The following is a 23,849-nucleotide window of genomic DNA, read 5'->3' as shown; positions in this document are numbered from 1 at the left end:
GTCACTGTTTTTACAAGGATTCTTCAAGGATGGTCAAAGTACTTCTAGAAAGCAGCTGTTTGTTCTAATGTCTACCCTGGATACAGGGACTTTGCTACATTCCTACACAACCATAACATGTATGCAAAGGACCTTGCACAGACCCATGCAGGTTCCATGACTACCTCAAGTCTCCCTGAACCCCTTTGAGCCCTGCTTAGGTGATTCCATGGGTTATGTTCTCATGTCTTTGATCCCTCTGACTCCTAGAATACTCCCCCCCTCCTCCGCCCTTCTGCAGGATTCCCTGAGCTCTGCCTAATGGCTGTGGGTCTCTGTATCTGTTTCCATCAGTTGCTGGGTGAAGCTTCTCTGATGATGATTGGGCTAGGGACCCATCTATGAGCATAGCAGAGTATCGTTAGGAATCATTGGATTGATTTTTTTTTTTTTTTTTTTTGCCAGTCCTGTTTGGTTCTATCCCAAGTCTCTAGGCTGTCCAGCCTCTGACTCCTGTTCCCCCGGGCAGTGTCAGTATGGGCTCCCTCTAATGGCATGGGCTCAAGTTGGACCAGTCATTGGTTGGCCCCATCCTCAAGTTCTGTGCCACCACTGCCGCAGCATGTCTTGGAGGCAGGACAAATTGTAGGTCCAAGATTTTGTGGCTGGGTAGGTATCCCAGTCCCTCCACTGGAAGTCTTGCCTGGTTAGATGGCCAGTTCAGGCTCCAAATCTCCTATTACTAGGAGTCTTCGCTAGGGTCACCCTCACAGATTGGAGGGAGTTTCCACTTTGCTAGGTTTGCCCCCCAGTTTCTGTGATCTCTTCAGTATTCTTCCCCCCAGTGTCCCACACACACCAGGTATCTCCTGTTCTCATTTCACCCACCCCAAGTCCACTCGCAAAATCTACTCTATTTTTCCTCCTAGGAAGATCCATGTGTGTGCCCCCCCAACCCCCCGCCAGCCATCATCTTCTTATTTAGCCTCTTTGGGTCTGTGGATTGTAGCATGATTATCCTTTCTAGGCTAACAGCCAAAAATCATAATCCTATTTCTAATCTGTCTTTTGGTATACTGTGGTTTTACTGGTTATAATGATTTTAGTTGCTGTTTTAAAAATTTCCTAAACATCCTCAACTCTTTCACTTCTGCAGACCTATTTGATTTGAATTAACATGTATACTTGTTCTGTAAAGTAATGAAAAATCCCCTAGGTACAGTGACACACCATTCAGATGGATTTTTATATGGATGTAAAGTAGAGATTTTAAAGTTTAAATTGTGTGTATATGTGTGTATGTTTAAATATGTGTGTGTGTGTGTGTGTGTGTGTGTGTGTGTGTGTAAATATGTGTGTACTATGTTTTAGCTTTTCTTGGTGGAACTCTGCTCTTAGGTTCTGCTGTTACTACATCCATTACTCAATGAGAATTCAGTGTAATTTTAAACTTTATTGATGTGGGGAAGTATGTAAGATATCTGAAGAAAAGCCAAATATGGTGATACACTCCTGTCATTCTGGCACTGAGAGGTGGAGGCCAAAGAATCAGGAGTTCAAGATCATCCTCAGCTATATAGTAAGTTCCATGTGTCAGAGGTGGGGAAAAGGGATTTCTGGAGAAATTCTTTATAAAATAGCATTTTATAAAGAAAAAGAAAGAAGAGCCTATGACTGTAGCATTATTCATGGATTTATTGTGTGTGCATACACTGCCACACAGCATGGCAAGTATAAGGCATCAATCAGATGACAACTTGCAGAAGTCACTTCTCTTTTTCCAACATGTTGGTTCCAGGGACCAAAATGAGGCCATCATTTGTGGTGGGGACATCTTCATCCACTGAGCCATCTTACTGATCATGTTTTGGTGGTGGGGGGAGGGTGTTAATGGTGTAATTTATAAAGGCAAGAAGAATCAAAGTGAAAAGAAAAATAGATCTGAAGTCTACTTAATTTCTTCTTCTTCTTTTTTTTTTTTTTTGTTGTTGTTTTTTCGAGACAGGGTTTCTCTGTGTAGCTTTGTGCCTTTCCTGGAACTCACTCTGTAGCCCAGGCTGGTCTTGAACTCACAGAGATCCTCCTGCCTCTGCCTCCCGAGTGCTGGGATTAAAGGCATATGCCACCACCATCCGGCAATTTCTTCTTCTTGATGTTGCCCTGGTAGTTACTTGAGAAGGCCCTTCTTTAGTCTCTGGAGTCCTGGCTCTGGTTTGATCCAGTGACTTCCACTGCAGTGCTCACATGTACATTTAAGAAACATAACCCAGTTAATAAATCTCTAAGAACCTTAAAGTTTCCAATTTCCATTGTCAGCATATTACATGGTTTATTCTCCACATGATTTATCTGCATGAGCAGTAAATGTTGAGCTGACAGTCAGTAAATGGACCAAGGACTTCAAAGCAGGAAAGGTGTTCATCATTTTACCCCTAGTTTTTCAACTAGAATTCACAGTTTTAAAAGAAGTGTCAAAAGTGGATTATACTTGGGGTTTTTCATTTGTTTGATACAGAGTCTCACTATGTAGCCCTGCTAACTGGAGCTCACTCTGTAGACCAGGTTGGCCTTGAAATCAGAGGCCTGCCTCTGCCTCCCAAGTGCTGGGATTAACGATGTGAACCACCATATCTTCGAAAATGGGTGATTTTTAATAAGAGACATTCCTTTTTTAAAATTATATACATATATGCAATGTATCCTATTCATATCCCTCCCTATTACCACCCCTCAACATATCTTATTCCCAACTTTGTCTTTTTTATTTTAACAACCTGCTCAGTCTAATTAGTGCTGCCCATATGTGCACGGGCTTGAGGTCATCCACAGGGGTGTGAGCACCCTACCAGTGTTTCCCCCAGAAGAAAAGTGACTCTTCCAGAAACTGTCAACTGCTATTCACTTCTTGGCATTGGGAGCCTCTCCCCATTCCATGCTGGAATTGTCACTCTCTTGATGATGTAGAGATCCTGTGTAGTTTACCAAACTACTAAGTCCCTGTGGGTAGCAGCCGTGTCTAGAGGCCAGTGTTTCACGGCACTCCTCCCCATCCTCTCACTCTTCCACTCTTTTCACCCCTCCTTTCTCATGTCCCTGAGCCTGGGGGCAAGGTTTGGTAGATGCTCCAGCTATGGCTGAGCACTCACAGTGGCTTATTTTCATCATGTTGAACAGCAATGCTTCTCTGCATTAACCACTACCCTCTTCAGGAAAGTTTCCTAACCAAGTTGAGAGCAGCACAAGTCTGTAGATATAAATAAATATTTATTGGGGGAGTTTGATTACATAGCCATTTAGCAAAACAACATGAATAAGTTCTCCCTTAGTGCCTATGACTTCCCTAGCCATGGGTTTTGACCATGTTTGTAGAACCAGGCATGAATTCCCTCCTGTAGAGCAGACCTCAGATCCAATCAGGAGAGAGTTTATTGTTCCCATAAGCTGTAGAGCAGACCTCAGATCCAATCAGGAGAGAGTTTGTTGCTCCCGTAAGCTGTAGAGCAGACCTCAGATCCAATCAGGAGAGAGTTTATTGCTCCCATAAATAGTCTTTTGACTGCTGTACCAGTGCAGTGCACACCTTGCTTATTGTCGTTGTTGCGGTCTGTAGAGTCCAGCCGGGTAGGACTACTGATGTCTTTTCTTCCCCAGCAAGCCAGAGAGCACTTTCTAGCTGTCTGAAAGCTAACCTGCAGGGATAGAGTTTTCTGGTCAGCTCACTTTGATTGTTCTATGTCCTGCAACAGAAGTATTGGTGCTTCTGGAAGTAGGGTCTTACTATCTAGTTATGATGGGCACCAAAGAGCAGTGGCAATAGTTTGTCTTGTATGGGATAAGGAGGGTAACCTGTGCGTGGCATGAGATTTTCATTTACAAACCCCTGTCTTCTAGGAACAATAGTGTTCACCCATGAGAGAACCTTTATTCAAACTCGAATTTTAAAGAACATGACTTGATTAGCTTATTAGTTAGTAGCTTGTGTTCTTCATTCGTCCTTGACCTTGGTTAGTCTACTCCCTACCTTACATTTCTCCTGTCCCCCAATCCCTCCCACTTAGTTCTCAGTTTTGCTTTTCCCAATTCTTTCGTATCACATCTGTTGTACTCTGTCCTTTGTTTGTTTGTTTTTTGTTTTGTTTTTCAAGACAGAGTTTCTCTGTGTAGTTTTGTGCCTTTCCTGGAACTCACTCTGTAGCCCAGACTGGCCTTGAACTCACAGAGATCCACCTGCCTCTGCCTCCCGAGTGCTGGGATTAAAGGCGTGCGCCACCATGGCCGGACTACTCTCTCCTTTTGTTACAATTTGTACTTGGGTTGGCAATGCATTTTCCAAAGGGGCTAATAGATTATAAGTGAGGAAGTGGAGCGGGGGATACTGAGGTCAGAAAGGATCAAGCAGATAGTGGGTGATAGGGATAAGGTAGGGGAAGGGTTAACCAAATTATGCATGTGTACATGAAGAAGCAAAATGATTTTTAAATAAGCCTTTTAGCTTTTTATTTCAGGAAATTGCTTTTTGTAACGGTTGTTCTTCATGGAATCAGCAGTGCAGTTAGAGGGAAGGAGCCTAAGTCCTCTCTGCAGGGCGGACAGTGATGCCTCTAGGAGAGCTCAAGTCTCTGCTACCTCGCTCAGCAACAGGACCCCATGGTTGCAAATGCTGCTCTGGGGTGTGAGGTAGTAGCGAGCATCTGTGACGTAGTAAAGGGTTGTTTACACTTCCTCACTGTCTCAGGGAGCTTAATTCTGTCAGAGTTTATTCCCCTATGAAGGAGAATGAGAGTGACTGGGAACATGGAGTAGGCTAGGGAGGAAGAGAAGAGAAACAGGAACAGCTCCTCACCTGTGCTTCTGCAGCTCTCCCCTTACTCCAGTCCCGCGCCTTCCAGGGCACAGTCCTGGGTCTTCTGATCTCTGTACACTAACCTCAGCTGTCCCTTTTATTTGAGCAACTTCTAAATGCCCCACTTTAGTCTTGACTTACTCTCCAATTCTCAGACTGCTTCTCCATGGAGTGTGTTTCACTATTGAAACACTCACATCAAATGAAGTCATTTTTACCCTTCCTCTTGCTCATCTCTTCCATTTCTGCAGTGTTCAAATTTCTTTACAGCTTCTAGTGCTGAGGGCATTGTTCCTGTGTCCACTCCCCACTCTGCTGTTCTCTCTGATTCACTCTCCTTTTGTTCAGGTCCCAAAGTGGTCCTGTCCTGTACTTCCTTCCTGCTCAGGCAGCTTCCCAGCAGCCCTGCTGCTGAACTCCTACTCAGCAGTCCTGTCCCTCTGCTTCTTATCAGCCTCTCCTGCCAGTCCCCTAAGTCTGGACCTCCTCCCCACTGCCCTCAGTGCACCAGTCAGAACTCCATCACCCCTGCTCCCCTGTCCCTTCCTCTGCATTTCCTAATGTAAATTGTGTTTCGTTTGTTTGTATTTAGTCTGAATGCTGTTTGCTTGTTTAAGTGAGACTGTGTTGTCGGAAGTTTTGTGCTGTTCTGTCAGGATACAAAAGGTGTCTGAAGAGGTCTTTGTGTGTTTGCAGTCACTGGTCCTCGATGCCTACATTCTTGAGAGATTGTCAGTATCAGTTTCCTGGTTCTTGCTCTTCTCTTGAAATATTTATTTTAGCTGTCATGTGCTGTAAAGAGAAAGAGTCGTCTGCTATTTGGTTACTTTGTGATATCTGTTATCAAAAACCAAAATAAGTGCTTAATTCATTCTCCTTATTTATCCATTTCAAAAGTGAATTGGTTTTCTATCTCATCCCAATGATGGCCATTTTGTTGGTATTATATGCTATTATTTTAAACTTTTTTTTTTTTTTAAAGATGTTCAGATTGTCACATCATTTCACAGTAGGAGCCTCTCTTGACGTTTTGAATCCCTGGGAATTCATGCTTCCTGTTCTTTTCCCGTGTGTCTGTCTAACCCCTACCATTACCCCACTGTAGTCTGTGTTCTGTTTCCTCTGATAGTCATATCCTTCCCTGTGCATTCACTCTGATCTCAGTGATGCTCATTTCACAAGCAGCTGAGAAGATAGATTTCACTAAACTGTAGACTTACCTCAGAACAGTGTTTGGCTCCCTCCAGAAGATCTGTTCATTCTCTCTAAGGATGAATCTATGTCACTGTTGAGAGCAACAAGACAAACAAAAGACACAGGCACCAAAGAAACTGCCAAGACTATTGGAGTGGGACCCATTTAGCCCCTTACTAGTTTCTTTTCTTGCCGCAGAGCCAGAGTACCTGACACAAACAACCTCAGGAGGGAGAGGTTCATCTTGGCTCCCGCTCAGGCATGTGGTCTGTCTGTCAGGGCAGGTGTGACCCCAGGAGCAGTTCCTGTCCATGGTGATGGAGGCTGCCCACTCACATCAGTGAGTCCGGAAACAGAGGAAAGGGGGTGCTGGATTCAGCTGACTTCCTCATTCCCCTTCTTACCAGGGCAGACCCCTCAAGTCCGTGGGATAGTGCTGCTCCCATTCAGAGCAGTTCTACACACACACTCCTCTCCCGCCTCAGCCAGTGCTCCCCAGAAACACCTCCTGGAAGCTCCCACAGCTGTATAGCACTGGGCCTCCACTCAGACTGGCAATCAAAACTAACAGTCGCCGGGCGGTGGTGGCGCACGCCTTTAATCCCAGCACTCGGGAGGCAGAGCAGGCGGATCTCTGTGAGTTCGAGGCCAGCCTGGGCTACCAAGTGAGTTCCAGGAAAGGCGCAAAGCTACACAGAGAAACCCTGTCTCGAAAAACCAAAAAAAAAAAAAAAAAAGAAACTAACAGTCATGCCCTTGCATAGGCTTCCCTGAGGGGAGAGGCTCACTGGATGAGTTTAGTCCAATACTAATACAATACAAAACCAGTGCAGTTACCTAATCATACTTTCTGTATTGTGGTTTGAGGTAGGACAAGGAATCAAATAAAAAGACAGTGCGTGCTTCATCACAAAAATGAATAGCTGAATAATCGCCCTAGGAGTCATGGCGCTAGATCCCAGTGAAGGCACCAAGGCGTGCTGCTGGCTGATGGACTCCAAGGTTGCCAGTCCGGCATCAGCACGCAGACAGAACATACCCAGTCCCACTCACTGTGCTGCCATTAATTGGTGCACTCAGGTCTGCCGCTGCTGAAGACCTTACATGTCACATCTTCAGTGAAGACACATGGATTTCACTGTCTTCAGCAGCTTTCTGGTTTCAAGGTCTGTCCTCTAACTACACAATCTCCATTGTCCACTGTCACCAGGAATATATTTGTTTGAACAATGTAACAAAAATCAGGATTTGAATTACTAAGCAAGAGAAAATGTATATGACCAAGTAATAAGAGGAAAGTGCATTATAGCTAAGTAGTAAAAAGATTTTATTACAATTATCCAGCAAGTCAAGCTAGATGATGCATCTTTAAGTCCTGTGCTGTGCACTCGCCTCCCTAGTCCAGGGCTTGGATTCCCCCTGTCTGTGCAGCCACCCCGTGTGCATTCTTTCCACTAAGCTTTACTTGTCTCAAATAAAATCGTTTCTTTTACAAATAAAATTCCAAAAGAAGGAACACTTAACAAAGAAGCTTTCCTTCATAGATGTTCCCATTTGAGTGTAGCAAGCCATATTGAACCCACTGGGTTTTTGGTAAGAGATTTCATAATACATCATAAATGTAAGTAATATGATGACTATGGGTCAAGTCAAGTTGGAACATTTTCAATGAGAAAATAGCTGGAACTGTTTCCAGGAACCTTCTCCAGTTGGTGTTTGGTCCCCCACAAGGTGCGCATTACCATAAACCGAGGAGAGTCACCCTGGGGTTGACTCCCACTCTGTTTTCATTATTGCAATCTGATTCTTCCTGCTCACTGTGAAGTCACCTTGCATGGTGAGAGCAGCATGAAATAACTGCCATTTATTTGTATTGGTCTAATCTCCTTCTAACTCAATAGTCAGTCCGTCATTCTCTTTCCTGGTAGCTGTTCAGAAAGTTTGGAAGGGTAATTAGGATCTAATAATTGACAGCCATGGGTTTATTTGGTAACTTAAAGATACAAAATACGTTCCAGGCTTGGTGAGAAACTTGATCTGGCAGACAAGATGACTCAGCTGGGACATTCTATTATTGCTGTATTTTCCTAAAATCTAAACTTTGAAAATAGTCCATTTATTACAGTTTAGTAAGGATTATGAAAAAATTCAAAACTCTCAAGTCCAAGAATCTGATAATAGTTGGAATAAAGCCCACATTAACAGTCTGCTGAGTCTAGTTATGTTTATGGTTCTTACGTAGCATTATTCTGTATAATCCTCACTGTGTCCCCATTGGTGATGATGTTACTGTATTTTATCAATTTGAATAACAAAAGTGGATGGCCCAATTTTTATTTTTATTTTTCTATGTTTAAACATAGCACACTTTTTAGAAATTATTTTCCCATTTCTTAAAATATTCTCCTTGTTATCCTTCTGATATTGAAAATACTCATTATGAAGGCACTAATTTTCACACACACACACACACACACACACCACAAAATGCCTGGCTAGCGTAAGGATGTGAAAGTATATTGACCCTTAGTAGTAAAACTATCAGCCCAAATTTAGTGAATGGGCAGGCATGACAGTTGTGATGTCAATGGAAGAATTCAGACATGCTGCTGAACTTTGTATGCTAACAAGTGTACTAGCTGATGTATGGCCCTGCACACTCTGGCGTGTGGTTCCAGTTTCTTGATGGAGCTGATACTTGGGGAGGAATACTGCTTTGTCTAGTGGTCTCGTCTCATTTCCCGACGCTTTTCCTCTTTCCACCTACCTGTCCAGCTTGCCCAAAGGGGGCTTCCCCAGTGACGCTGTCTACATTTACAAGAGCGTGTTTGCTTGTTTGTTTGTTTGTTCTAGCAGGGTGGCTCTGCAGTCTCCCTGAGGGGAGCAGGGACAAGGGACTCTGAAGCTGAAAGGCATCTTGCACAGAGATTGCACTGTGTACAAGCATACATTTTTAAAATGAATAATTTTAGTGTTTTAAATACTACCCTGGTTCTTATTGGAAAGCTAGCATTACAGTTATCTTGTGCTGTGTATGGCTCTGTAGGATTTCAGGTTCCTAAGAACGTTCATCAGTTGTTGTTCAGTGGCGAAGAGGATTTACTTGTGATATTAAATCTGACATACACAGAGCAGCTTGGCCCTGACTCCACAGGAACAAAACCAGTGTTCTAGGGGCCAGGGAGGAGTTTTTGCAGTCACGCCGTGGTGTGAGGAAGTCACTCAGAAACCAGCCCACAAATCAGCATTAAACCACACTTCACAGTCAGAAGACAAAACTGATGTCTAAGAAATGGAAACAGACTCTGAAATTATTTTCATATTCTGAGGAATCTATGCTTTTGACTTCACTGAGGCGTTAAGGCCCATGTGAGAAAGCATGTCCCATGGTGCTGCTCAGAATGTCCTGTTTCTGCCCTAGATCAAGGCCTTGCTGATCATGTATGCAGGCTGGCCTCCTGGAGTGTCTCACAAGACAATAAGGAAGGAAGATGTACTTGCCTAATTAATTACACATTTGCCTTTGCACTTTTGTGCTGTTATTTGTGAATAAGACTGTAGACCATCCTTTTTTCTGAGGAAATGTATCTTTCTAACTTCAGAGTATTACAAAAAAGTCATATTCAGTAAAGTAAGATCAATAATACAACTCAGATACATGTAAAGTTGAATACTACCAAAAATGACTGGATTTTTAGTATACATTTCTTTTTCTGAATTAATAAGGATTTGAATCATCAGTAGATGAACAGAAGCCTGTGTTTAGCATTTATTTTATAATATGATCACAATGTGTAAGAGACTATTCCCATGATAAACTGAGACTCCACCAAACTGGCCTGTGTTTTTGAGTTTTACTGACTAAATCGACTTAGGTTTAACTAATTTTCATCTGCTACATCTTTTGATGTTAATAAATTTAATAGTAGTCCTATAATTTTCCTAACATTTAGAAATGGTATTCCATCATTCTCAGATTCTGAAAAGGGGCCACCATGACCTCATCATTTATGGTGGAGAATAAATGTTGAACTATCTTGTGCAGACTCAAGGAGAAGTAGAAACTTAACTTGAAAAGCACACTGAGACTCTGGGTCTTCATTGCCTGGGAGAAGTCTTGCTCAGTGAGAAGTGAGCTAACGAACGCTTGGCCCTGATGTGGATCTGCTTGACCCACAAGCTTGTGTAAGACCATTTTATCAGCCTTTGTGATATATAAGTGAGACTCAAATATTGAGATGGAGGAGGTAAATCTATCCTGTTATGCATCAGATACTCAGTAGTCATTGAGCTAACTGTTTTAATAAGACATAACTGCATAACCCTCTTAAACAGAGCCACACACTCCTCTTACTACTACATGTTATACTGCCATTCTCTTACATTACCATTTCTTACCGTATATAAACATTTTAATTTAGTTTATAAATTTTAAAACTGTGAGTCATACTTTTGTGTGCCATCTGCAAGAATTGTATCTTATCTCTAAAACTTGAAGATTCATCTACATTTCTCAAAAATTCTATATTATACCTCATTCTTAAATCTATTACACACTTTAAGCTAGTTTTTTAATGAGGTTTGAAGTCAAAGTACTTTTTTCTTTTTGTATACATAGCTAACTACTTGCTAATACTACTGTCTTTATTCCATTTAATTGCTTTTGTGACATTTTCAGAAATCATTGGGCAATATTTGTTTGTACCCTTTCTAAATTCTGTGTTATGATCATTGAAACACACACACACACACACACACACACACACACACACACACACACACACGCGCGCCCTGTTCCAAGTCTATTGTATCTTTGTACATGTGTGTATGTTTGTATATATGCTTGCATATGTGCTGCTTTGGATGCAGGTTCATGTGGAAGCCAGAGGTCTCTTCCTTGGTCACTCTCCACATTATTTTATTTTTTCAAAGACAATGTCTGTCACAGAACCAGGACCTTGCCAATTCAGCTATACTGGATAGCCAGCAAGCCCCAAGGACCCTCCTGCTTCCACCTACCCACCACACCAGCTTTTTTACATGGGTGCTAGGGATCATTTTTAGCTAAGCTGGGTCACCAGAGAGCCCTAGGGATCTGCCTATATTTACCTTTCAAGGGTGAGGTTATGGGCACACATAGTCATGCCCAGCTTTTTATGATGGATTTCAACATGTAACAATCATGTCACCTACAAATAAGCATTGTCTTTCTTTTTTTTTCCTTTACAGTCTGTATACTTTTTTTTTTTTTTGGTTTTTGGTTTTTGGTTTTTGGTTTCTCTGTGTAACTTTGCGCCTTTCCTGAAACTCGCTTTGTAGACCAGACTGGCCTCGAACTCACAGAGATCCGCCTGTCTCTGCCTCCTGAGTGCTGGGATTAAAGGCGTGTGCCACCACCGCCCGGCAACAGTCTATATACTTTTATTTTTCTCCCTTTATTTTGGCTATGATTTCCAGTATGATGCGATGAGTAATGAGATGGACATAACGTCCTTAGCTAGTTCCTGATCTCATGGAGAAAGCATTTCAACTCTCATAATTATGATGCTAGCTCTAGACATATTGTATATGACATGTATCAGAGTAAAATATTGCTCTCTGTTGATATCTTGCTTAGGAGTTCTTAAATTGAATAAATATCGGACTTTTTAATATGTTTTTTTCATCAATTGATCTTTTTTCTCTCTAGGCTTTTAATTTAGTTAGTCCAGCCTTCAAGTTCCTGAATAAACTGTACTTGGTTGTAGAATTTTTAAAATGTTTTATTACATATTGTGTATGTGTGTGCATGCACATGCACACACATGTACATGTGGAAGTCAGGATAACTTGCCCACTGAGACATCGCGCTGGCCCTTGATGTGGACTTTTGTGTCTCTGTTGCTGAGAGATGTTGATGTGAGTTTCTTATGTCAGGAATGGCAGTTCCATAAAGTTACTTCAAAAGTGGCCTTTCTCCTTCTGTTTCTGGAGCACAGAAAAGAAGAGAGGAAAGGAGTGCCCAGAGCCCCTCTGGAGCCTGGACTAGAAGTCTCCTTCTGCCCCTCTGTTGCACATGGCAGTCATGTCTGGGTTTAAGGCTGCTGCTGTTCCAAGCCAATGGTGAAGGGAGAGTACAAGGAGGCACTCAGCCCCGCTTGGATAATGTTTTGAATTCTGTATTTCTTTTCTTTCACTTACCATTTGCTTTTCAGAATCTTCCAAATAGCTGTCTCTGGAGCTTTTACAGTTGTGGTCTTTCTGTTGGGAGAGACAGGGTTCCATCTTCCCTGGGTTCCTGAAACAGTATTGAAGGAGTAAACTCATGACAAAGGGAAGCATGCATTATATACTTAAGACGTGTTTCATTACTTTGCTATGGGAGAATGGGTGAAACAAGGTAAAGCCAATTTGCATAGACCTAGAAACTTCATTTATATTCACATTAGGACCTGGATATGTTATGTGTGGGTAAGCAGCCATATGGAATGTATATTTTTATTGATATATAACAAATTACAACAAATGTGAATTTAGTCTCTCATGGACTGTAGTTGTTTCTAGGTGGGTTCAGCTGGTTCTCTGCTAAATATGTGCGTCATTTGGGATCAGCAGTCCTATGGAGACTTCCTAAAGAGAACCTGCTTCTAAACTCATTCCAGCTGCTCCTTGTGTTTATAGGAGGGAGGTCCCCAAGTCCTGGTTAGCTGTTGTCCAACTGTAGGGTCACATGGTTTTTCTCACCTTTTTCAGGCTTCACGTCCCTAACTTTCCCTTTTAATCTTTCATGTGCCCTTTCCAAGGCACATATGATTATATCAGCCCCTCTAGATAATCTCCTTATCTAACTGGGGACCTGGAGCATAACCACAGACTCTCTTTACAGTAGACCAGTACCTATATTCAGTATCTAATTCAGTAGCCAGGGCATGGGAATCTTTGGAGGGAAGTTCATTATTAGAATTCTGTCTGCCATAGAACCAGATTAGTATGTTCTGAAATGTTTGAGTACAAAAAGACCAAACACGGGTTTAGTGCTGTTTGAGGCCTGGTGCAGTGTACTGAGGATGAAGGATGTCTAGTTAGGGTCTTCTTAACTAGCAGGACATATAGCTCAGAGAAAGACAGTATGCAGACATAGAACCCCAAGGAGGAACACATGCTTCACCTTGTGAATGAACTTAAAGAAAATGCTGAGCAGTATTTGAACATTAGAGATTATAGAGACACAGCAGAGATACATTATACACATGAACAAATGCCTGGTGCATGGTAAGGATCAGGAGAAGTAGGTTCTATATACTGAGCCTTTAAAGATGAGACAAGCAGGATCTACAGCTTAAAGGCAAGATTGTTTTTCTTCTATCATGATAGGTTGGATTTTTATGTCATAAATGAATAGGAGTCAGTAAAGAGTTATAAACAGAGGTAAATGTCATTACCTGTACAGCTCGGGTACTAGCACCCTGGCTAGGGGAGGAGAGGGAATTAAGAAAATACAGACACATACAGTAAAGCTAGGATTATCTGGGGCTCTGCCATCACCACAGCCTAGAACCACAGCATGTTTACTGGGTACAGTGTAGAGGGACTGCTCAGCGTGCCTCTGTAGGAAGTCTCTGTAGCAAGCAGCCTCCAGATGTAAACATGTGGGAGGGAGAGAAAGCTGCAGTTGCCAGTGTTTGCACATCTGGTCAATTGTTCACAAACACTCACTTGGACTGAGAGGAGCTTTGCCACCCCTCTTCAGCCTGGCCCTTACATGGAAACTACTTTGTAATGTCCCATGCGTCTAAGGCCTTGGAGTCCTCAACTTGACTATGCCCATGTCAACAATGCACGTTCACTGAGGACTCCACTCTCTCAGGTCTTCCTATGCTTCCTACAGGCGCACCTATCAGGATCACACCCAAAACAAATACTTTGGAAATTGCTCTGTGGCACTGGATTGAAGGAAATGCCTAGGCAGAGAAATCAGTTAGTAGACTTTCTAAGAGATGGGGAGGAAAATGAGGAGTGGTGGACGTGCTGGAGGGGGGGGGGGATTGGAGTCAAGCAACGTTTTAGAAGTCAAATTGGCACAACTTATTTGGTAGTTTGACTGGGAGTGAGGAAAGAAAGTAGAATGAGGAGCCAGAAAGTCAGAGTCCTGCTCTGAAGCCTGTGGTTGACTGACTGTAGAGCCGTTCACTAGCACAGGAGCTGATGAACTGTTCTGGAGGACCGATGGATGGGCCTTTGTCAGTTCAGTTACGGGAGCCATCGTTTTCCTCCTACACCTTTTTCATTCAGTACACACAGTAGTCTAGGTGCTCAGTACACTAAGATGTACGACAGCTGCCTCCCCATCGATGCACTGGAAATGCACTTAGTAACAGAAGTTATAAGAGGTGGCCTAGAAATAAGAGCTGAGTCTCAAACGACAAGTTAGGCAAGTAGCCAGGGTTATAAATAATTTTCATCTGTGTTCCTGGGAACACAGTGATAGCTGAGAGATGGGGATTCATCTCAAGGTAATAGTTGGCTACTCTATGTCTACCCTCCATGGATGTTATACCAATCTGCAGTCAGAGAAAAATGGATGCCCTAGGTCTACCAGTTGACTTAGTGGGCCTGTCTGGGCAACCTCCTGAATAAGTGACTAAGTTGTTGCTATGGGTACAGAATGAGTACTTTTAAGTTCAAGTTTCTTGGAATAAAACCAGGAAGGCGAGGGGCACACAACTTATCAACTTTAGTTTTATTTGGTCTTACTATTGTAATCATCTGCTAAAACTGTTCTCTGATTCTCATTGTGATAAAGTCAATGTTACTTACTATGAGGCCACAGAATCTGGAGGCACATATAAAGGGCTGTGTAGACAGAGCAGGTAAATGTGTGGACCATTTGAACTATCTGTTTTCCCCCACAATATTTATCCTACTGCTCTATTGTTTTCTGTAGAACCCCAAATAATACCTTTTAGCAGCATATGTTACTGGTTGACCTAGTATCCACATCCAGAGTGAAGTGAACCCCTACCTCATATAAGACACAAAGATTGATTCACCAAAGATGGTAGACCTAAATGTAAGAGAGATAACGATAAACCTCTTAGAAGAATCATAGTACAAACTTCTGTGATCTTAGGTTAAACAGTATAAACAAAATAACGGATATGTTGAGCCTCACAAAATTTAAACATTCAGTGTTGAAAAGCTGAAAGTACTGTGCTAAAAGCAGCCAAAATAAAGTGAAAAGACAGTCCAACTTAATGAAATAAAATATTTACAAACCATGTATCTTAGAATAAGGACTTTAAAAACCCTTCAAGTGAAAAAAAAAAAAGCATTACTGTTAAAAATTAGCAGATTTGGGGGCTGGGGAGATTTCCAAAGGGGAAACCATTTATTGCACAAATATGAGGATCAGCATTCAGGTCCCCAGAGCTCACATAAAGCCATGTGAAGTCTAACGTGTCTATAATCCTGGTGCTCCTCCAGCACTAGGAGATGGCAGCCAGCACAGGAGAATCTCTGCGAGCTTGTGGGCCACAAGCTTGACGTCTGCAGCAGGAATGAGACTGCTCAAAACAAGGGGAAGAGGAGGGCGGATCCCTGGACTTGTTCTCTGAGCTCCACACTGGTGCCTGCCCTTCTGCACTCACCTGTTCATCTCTGTCTCTCTCTGTCTCTGTCTCTGTCTCTGTCTCTGTCTCTCTCCCTCTCCCTCTCCCCCTCCCCCTCTCCCCACACACACCCAATGAGCAGAGTTAAATACATATTTTTTAAGCATTTATACAAAATGGACAAGAAGTACATGAGAAAGCATTCAACAAATTAGTCACTAGGGAAATCAAATCAAGGCCAATCAAAACTAACATGGATGTGTACCTCAAAAGCATGTTGATACATAAAGGAAGCAAGGCAGAAAACATCCAGTATTTTATGGTTCTATTTATATGCAGTGTCCCCTAATCAGCAAGTGTGCAAAGACAGAGCTTGGTGGTAGTTTGAGGCTAGGAGTGGAAGAAAAGTAATAAGTGATTGCTAAGTAGTCAGTTTGTCTGTCTGTCTGTCTGTCTGTCTGTCTGTGGTGATGGTAATGTTCTGAACTTAGAATGTGAATGTGTCAATAAGGTGTCTAAAAACGAGTTCCTGGACTGGTAAGATCACACACCTGGAGAAGAGGATATGCACAGGTATGCTCTCAAGGACACTTGGATCAGCTCCTTACTAGGTCATGCACGGTAAAAAGAAGTGGGAAACAGAAGTAATAAGGCCAGTATGAAGACATCTGACATGATACATGTAAATTGGACTATAGATTTTAAGAAATTTCTATCTACTTAACATTTATTGGAGTGATGCACATCAGTGTTTATCAGTGCAGAATGTACAGCAAGTCCCAGAATCTCTTCAGGTCATAACAGTTCGTAAAGGAGGAAGGTAAGGGAGGCACCTTGGTCTGGAGATCCGTGATGTTTAGGATTGACATTTTGTCCTACACTGTTCTGGTCCTGTGAGGAGTTCTGTTTCCTTGGGAGATCAAATGCCAGTTTCAGCTAGGTACCAAACTGGGAAGCCTACTTTAGTTTGCCATAGAACTTGAGGGTAGAAGGGCCTGTCCCGGTGTGGGCCCTGCGTGAGGGGCCAGCAGTTTAGGCCACTAAGCAGCTCGATGATAATGTTCCTTTGGTCAACTACAGGAGAAGAGGTGACAAGTAAGACAGTGCAGTGCTCTGGCACTTTGATGAGTGTTTAGAGAACTCCAGGAAGTTTCTTAAGGTTTTATTGTTGTTTTTGTAGCTGACATCAACTTGGATGTATCAAAGCCTTTGAAAGCAAACTTGAGTTTCACCAAACTGGATCAGATACATCATTTTTTAAAGAAGATTAAAAAGGCACACAGTTTTGCACATAGCAAAGAGACCTCAGCCCCACCAGACCCTGTACTGAATAAGGATGAGCCTCCCACCTCCAAATGTTACCGCGGAAAGCTGTCTAAGCCCAAAGTTCACTGTGATGGAGCACAGAAGACTTCTTTTCAGGAAAACATGTGGAGAGCCATTTCCTGCTTTCAGAAAGTTTCTGTCCATACTACCCAGATTGTGGTCTCCATGGAAACTGTCCCACATCCTCATACACCATGTGTGTTGGCATCACTGTCGAACCTCAATGGAAGCCTTAGTGTCAAAGCAACACAAAGAGCACCTGGTGAGTGACAGAGGAAGGAGGGCGGGGCGAAGGGAGGAGGAGCAGAGGAGAGAAAACAGCGTCCTATGTAAGGTGTGAAAACGTAACATTTAAAGATCGGTGTTGTGTAGAAATAAGTTTTAGACTCACTCGACATTGGGAACATTTCCCGCTTGTGATCTTACTGCAGAGATGCTGGTTAAGTTCTGTTCGGTTTGGTTTGGATTGGGGCTGTTGTCATTTTGTTTAGGCTGTTTGTCTGTTTGTTTTAACAAATCCTGTGAGCCTGGGGTATTTCCAAGCCCTAAAATGCCCTATCCACCTCTTGAGGCACATTCTTGTAACTGTCTTCGAACTGTTTGTTCCTGGCTTTCTTTAGCTGAAATGACCAAGGTGGAACAACAGCGTGTCGGGCATTTTGAAGCATCGGAACAGTGTTTTTCACGGTGCAGTCCGTGGAACAGCACATCAGAACACCTGAGACCCTGAGACCATGCTGGGAATGTCCGTGCTAGACCCCACCCTAGACTACTGAATCAGACTCTGGGCACAGAGCCCGATAGTCTGTATCTTGTAAGCCTTGCAGGTGATTCTAATGCAGTACACTGCCTCACTGGGAACAATTTATTTTAGAAAGAGAAATTGCCATGGTAGCAGGTATGCTGCACAAAGTGTCAAGCCAAAGCTCAAGTCAGCGAGAATGCTGCTGAGGCATTTTTGTCAAGCAGCAGCACCTGGCCAGGGGAAGGCTGAGCCTCTGTGTTCAGCCCACCAAAGGCCAGCTGAGAACTGTAGCGGCACAGGAAGCTAACTGGCCATGACATCTCCATTTTTCTCTTCTGCTACTGTGACTAAGTTGTTAGGTGCTTTTCCACACACTGAATCAGAAAGGGTGGGCACAAGGTATGTGAAGAGAAGAGTCAACACAGGCAGGAAATAACCATTGCAGTCACAGACACTGCTACTGTGAAAGCTGAGAGCCAGGTGCCAGACATCTCAGGAGGGAACCATATAGTTTCCACAATCCTTTCCCCCCGCCTGTCCGTGGAGGAGGGCTGTGGACTGATAGTGTGTTAGCTCTGTCAGGCCTTAAGGTATGTGCATCCTAGCTGCACACAGAAGGGAACTGAGTGGCAGCTGCAGACTGATTGTGATGTAGTTTACAGAGCCAGTTTGAGCACGGTAGATTAAGAGATTTTTTTGTTTTAACTTTTATATATTTGAGTAGTAATAAATTTAAGCCAAAACATAGATGACTTCTTTCTTCTTCAATGAAGTTTTTGTAACCAACCCAGCTAAAAGCTGTTTTTCTTTGTTGCCTTTGAAGTTAGAAATGAAAAATGCAGGGTTTGGGGGCATGAGAAATTCCAACACTGGACACTACAGTGTCGAGTCCACTGTGCTCATCTCACACCTTCCTAAATGCTGTCCCTTAATTACGGCGGGGAAAGGTTAAGACCAAACAGAGGAGCAATTTTAAACACGTTGGACTGAACGTCTGTAGAGCAGGGCCTGCTTTTTCTCATCCTCACTCTTCTGAATTCATTTGCTGCTTATATTTTATTCACTTTTAAAGGTATTTATGCTTCATAATTGTTTTCTCTACAATACAATCGAAATTGTAATTTCCCCTTTATATTAGAAAAATTATATAACCCTCTTATAATTAATGTTCTTTTTATCTTGTTAAACAGGAAAATAGAAACTTCCACTTTGACTAAAACTTACTTGGTATTGCTCTGCTGTGCAGTGTCCAGCAAACATTTTAAAATAGTTTTTTGTGTCACATTAAATCAAAATTGAAGTCAGTCATTCAGTTGAAAGAATTTACTATGGTGAAACCACAACAGAATTTAGTCAGCAAATCCACTGTATGTGAGTTAGATAAGAGAGGAGCAGGTGCCAGTTGTTGCTGTGGACATTATAAGAGAGGTCACTGCATATCTCTTTTGGTGGTGTTGTTTGTTAGTAGTGAGGGACACGCTCTCTTTTTCTGGAGCCCAGGCTGTCCTCGAACTCACCTTGAAACCAGCCTAGCCCTGAACTTGCCCATCACACCAGGATCAGCACACAACTTAAAAAAAATTATTATATATATGTATATATATATATATATATACATATACATATACATATATATAGTTGTAACGATATTTTAAAAAAAACAAGTATTTAACATTAATTTCATTATGTAGTTTGATGTTTTCAAATTGCATGTTTTGCAGTTTATTTGAAATACAAATGTGTATTTTTGTGTAGTTTGGAATTTTTTTATTTTGTTTTGTTTTTGGGGTTTTTTTGAGTTGGGGAGTTGTTTTGTTGTTTGTTTATTTTTGACTTGTTTTATTTCATGACAGAATCTCACTATGTAGCCCTGTCTGTCCTGGAACTCACTATGTAGACCAGACTGGCCTCAAACTTAAGAGAACTACCTGCCTTTGCCTTCCCAGGTGCTGGGATTAAAGATGTGCACCATGCCTGGCAATTAGGTATAGTTTTGGTAAGTGATAAAAATGAAAAAGTTACACACACACACACACACACACACACACACACACACCTACCAGTAGTCACATTTCTTTTTGTAGTTTTCAAGTGGTGGTGTTCTCTATACAACCCAGTTTTTATGGTATATCTTTGAGCTCACTGGAATGAATGTCAGATTTGTATAGGTTGACTCTAATGCAGAAATACTTCACTGAGTCTTTGATTTTACAGTTTGTGTAACTATTGTGAGCATCTGCAGCAGCTGCACTTCTCAAACTATTTGCTGAACCAAATTGAGCCCAGTGACAAAGTAGTCATCTCAGACGAGCTATTAACAGAGAGCGGGATGGTGCCGTGCACAGTACGGCATCTGCTGCACACATGGTGCCCATAGAAGAACTCAAGATAAAACCGTTGTCGAAAATTTCTTCATTCAAACCTCAGCAGTTTGCACTTGTTTATCCGAATCTGCATAGCTCCCCAATGAGACAGCACACTTGGGGTTTCTTTGGTTCTCACTCACTTTCTCTTTGATCCTTTTTGATGTGCTGACTTTAATAAACACACTCAAAAACACTGTGCAAGAACATTGTGGAAAAAACTACAAAGGACCAGCTCCAGCAGCAGAGCTCTGCTAATCCCTAACTTACGCAGGCTATTTTTAGAGAAATATTTTTTTAACACTCTTTATGTGACAATTTTATATAAACAGGGAAAAGCAGTCCTTTCCAGATGAATTTTAATTTAAGAGCTGAAATAGATTTGTAATTCTAGAGGAATCCTATGTGCTAAGTAATTCTTAGAGAAACACCGTTGGGAATGTGCTGTAGGCATGTTCCCTCACTTGTCACGAGGACAGAAAAAATGAGTTTGCCTGATGATTGTTTTTTTATCATCTAAGCTGTTAGAAGCTTATGGAAAGTATGTGGGGAAAGGGAATAATAAAGGCATGAAACAAGAAAGCTAATGCTTTCCCCCAACATCATCAGTACATTTCTACAATCTGAGGGCTTTCCTATTCATTTCCTCTTTTTAAAATGATCAGTTACAAATTATTTACTGAGCTTGCTAAAAGAATTCCCATCATCTAGCAGAACAAGGTGAAGTGGTTAAATATTTTCTGCCTAAGAAAAATAAATAAAATAAGCCATCCAGATCTCCTCAGACTCCTGTGCTCCTGTGGACTGAGTATTTCAAGGGACTTGAGTCTTCCTGTTACCCCATTCCGCAGATGCTTTAAGCAGCAGTGACTCGTGTGACTGACTACTCTTTCTGCTGGAATACTTACATTCTCTCATGTGTCTTAGTGAAAGGGCCCTTGCCATTGGATTGTAGAAGATGCCATGCTTGTATTCTTTTAACTTGGTATATACTACAGGCAATCTTAGGAATGTTTTACCAGTAACAAGACAAACCTTAGTTAGAAATTATATCTTATAGTCTGAAATATTCTAAGGTCAATAATTTTTTTTGTTATCTGTTAAATCTGCCCCATTGTAGAGTATGTTCTTTAAAAGTATGTTCTTCCCCCAAATGGGCACACATTGCGATCCCCTTTTGCTGTTTAAAGCATGTCATTTCGGAGACACTCGAAGTATGTAGTTATAAATTCTAAACTGGCAGCAAGTCTCTTTCCACAGGAGGGTGGGGATTGATCTCACTGTAGCTCCCTGTCAGAGTAATTTATGGCTCTATTAAGATGGCACGCCTTAGATTTCTGCAAACAAGAGTACACAGTTAGGAGCTGGGAAATCCCTGGACTGGAGGTTGCCATGCTCTGTCTCGGGGCAATTAAATTAGCAACCTCCAACTAGACAAAGAACAGGGAAACACAGCATGAACAACTTGATGACATGCGGGGAAGATCCTGGGTAACGCCGTTGACAAGAAAGACTCTGACCATGGAGACATTGAGGGGTTTTCTCCCAGGCAGAAAGCAGCGTGTTGAGCTCATTGTCAAAGGAACAGTGGTTTAAATCACTTTCTCTGCCCTTGCTGTACTTAACTTTGTATATAAACAGAACAAGAGAGAGAGAAAGGAAGCATAGCCGTTCTTTTCCATGAAACTGGAATGCCCCCTTCATGTTCAGCACATTCAGGACCAGCAAGGCCTAATACACATAGAACCTAACCCCCTCCTAACACACATAGAACCTAACACCCCCTCCTAACACACATAGAACCTAACACCCCCTCCTAACACACATAGAACCTAACTCCCCCTCCTAACACACATAGAACCTAACACCCCCCAACACACATAGAACCTAACCCCTGCCTAACACACATAGAACCTAACACCCTCCTAACATACATAGAACCTAACCCCCTCCTAACACACATAGAACCTAACCCCCGCCTAACACACATAGAACCTAACCCCCCTCCTAACACACATAGAACCTAACACCCCCCCAACACACATAGAACCTAACCCCCTCCTAACACACATAGAACCTAACACCCCCTTCTAACACACATAGAACCTAACACCCCCCAACACACATAGAACCTAACCCCCTCCTAACACACATAGAACCCAACCCCCTCCTAACACACATAGAACCTAACACCCCCTCCTAACACACATAGAACCTAACACCCCTCCTAACACACATAGAACCTAACACCCCCTCACTCCCCAAAAGTGAAACTAAGTCATTAACTGAAGCAAAGTGTTGGTCCCGCTTTCCATGTTGTGCTTATCCTGAAGGAAATCTCTAAGCATCCTCGTAGCTTTGGATGCCAGTTAGCATGGTAAATTAGATAAGTCAACCTAAAATGCCATGGTGCAGTGGTAAGCCATTTACAGCACCCCAAAGACCCTGCTGCTTTCAAACAGAAATGCATCTCTTTCCAGGGTCTTAAGGACAAGAAATGAACTTCTTGACAGTAAAAGACAGAAGACAAATGTAGCTTTTAAGGATCCACTGAAGATGGAAACATAAATATAGCTAGTTGACAGCTATACAAATCACCAACAGTCCTTAATGAATATTGGGTGTGGGCATCAGGGTCCTGTCTTTTTTGACACTCTGTCCCAAGTAGCTTAAAGCCAACACTCAAGGAAAAGTGGAATGCTCACTGGTCTGCAACATCTGGGGTTTTATTTGTCATTTTGGCATACCTGGTGAGCACAAAAGGAAGAGTAAAGGGACTGTCTTGACAATGAAATGAGTTACCGAATCTTGTGATAATGAGAAGCAGAAGAATTCTAATGCCTTTCCATAGTCCCTGAGGTAGAGGTGCGTTTATGGGTTTGCAGAAGGAATATGTAGGCAGGCAGAACAGATGGGCTAGAGTCCGTGAAACACAACACCTCCTCATCCCCGACTGAGTACCACTGTTTACCCCAGGCAGAGTCCCTCCTTTTGCTCTAAGGTTCACAGTCCCTCCTGATAAGCTGGCATGGCATCTTTTCACCCTGAGATTACTCGTAGACTACTTGTTTTTATCTGTGAGAATATTTTTCTGCACATTCTGGTAAGTGATTGGGCATTTCCCAAAAAAGTAGGAAGTTCTAAAACTTGAAAATGAAATAAAACCTAGTAAAAATATTGTAATTTCTCCCCAATTAATACTTCATATTATTTCTCTCATATGATTAAAAATAAAAAGTACATAACTATAAGAGACTCAACACTGAAATTTTTTTTCGCTGTGGTTGTTATGATCTGTGAGTAGATGAACTATTAGACAATAATGAGCAGTATCAATTCTACAACTTAGGAAAGGTAGTTTTTATGTTTTAGAGTGTGTATGATGCGGGGTATGGGTAAGTGCACGTGCCACAGCACACACATGAAGGTCAAAAGCTGCTCCATCTTTCCATGGATCCTGGGACTCAAACTCAAATCACCAGCTTGCACCGTGAGTGCCATTACCCACGGGGCCATCTCACCAGCAGAAAAGGGCTTTTCTATGCCCTATGAATGTTTAGTATTTTTAAAAACTAGTCGACTTTTGCTATTTGGACATGTTTGTTTGTTTATTTTGGTTTTTAGAGATAGGGTTTCTCTGTGTAGTTTTGGTGCCTGTCCTGGATCTCGCTCTGTAGACCAGGCTGGCCTTGAACTCACAGAGATCTGCCTGGCTCTGCCTCCCGAGTGCTGGGATTAAAGGCGTGTGCCACCGCCACCCGGCATTATTTGGACATGTTTATACAGAAGTCATTTATTTTGTTGAAACAAGT

At 42.2% G+C, this 23,849-nt stretch overlaps 1 protein-coding gene across 1 annotated transcript in view; it reads left to right on the top strand.

Annotated features, from left to right (window-relative positions):
- Vps13b (vacuolar protein sorting 13 homolog B) overlaps positions 1 to 23,849 on the top strand; it is a 601,468-nt gene that overhangs the window by 427,643 nt on the left and 149,976 nt on the right. Inside the window, exon 36 of the mRNA XM_059247261.1 lies at positions 16,784 to 17,191. Within this exon, the coding sequence (XP_059103244.1) occupies positions 16,784 to 17,191 (408 nt within the window). The remainder of the gene's footprint in view (positions 1 to 16,783; positions 17,192 to 23,849) is intronic.

The sequence above is a fragment of the Peromyscus eremicus genome, chromosome 20 (assembly GCF_949786415.1).
Source record: "Peromyscus eremicus chromosome 20, PerEre_H2_v1, whole genome shotgun sequence".
In the NCBI taxonomy this organism is placed as follows: Eukaryota; Metazoa; Chordata; class Mammalia; order Rodentia; family Cricetidae; genus Peromyscus; species Peromyscus eremicus.
This window is presented reverse-complemented; position numbering and strand designations above follow the sequence as displayed.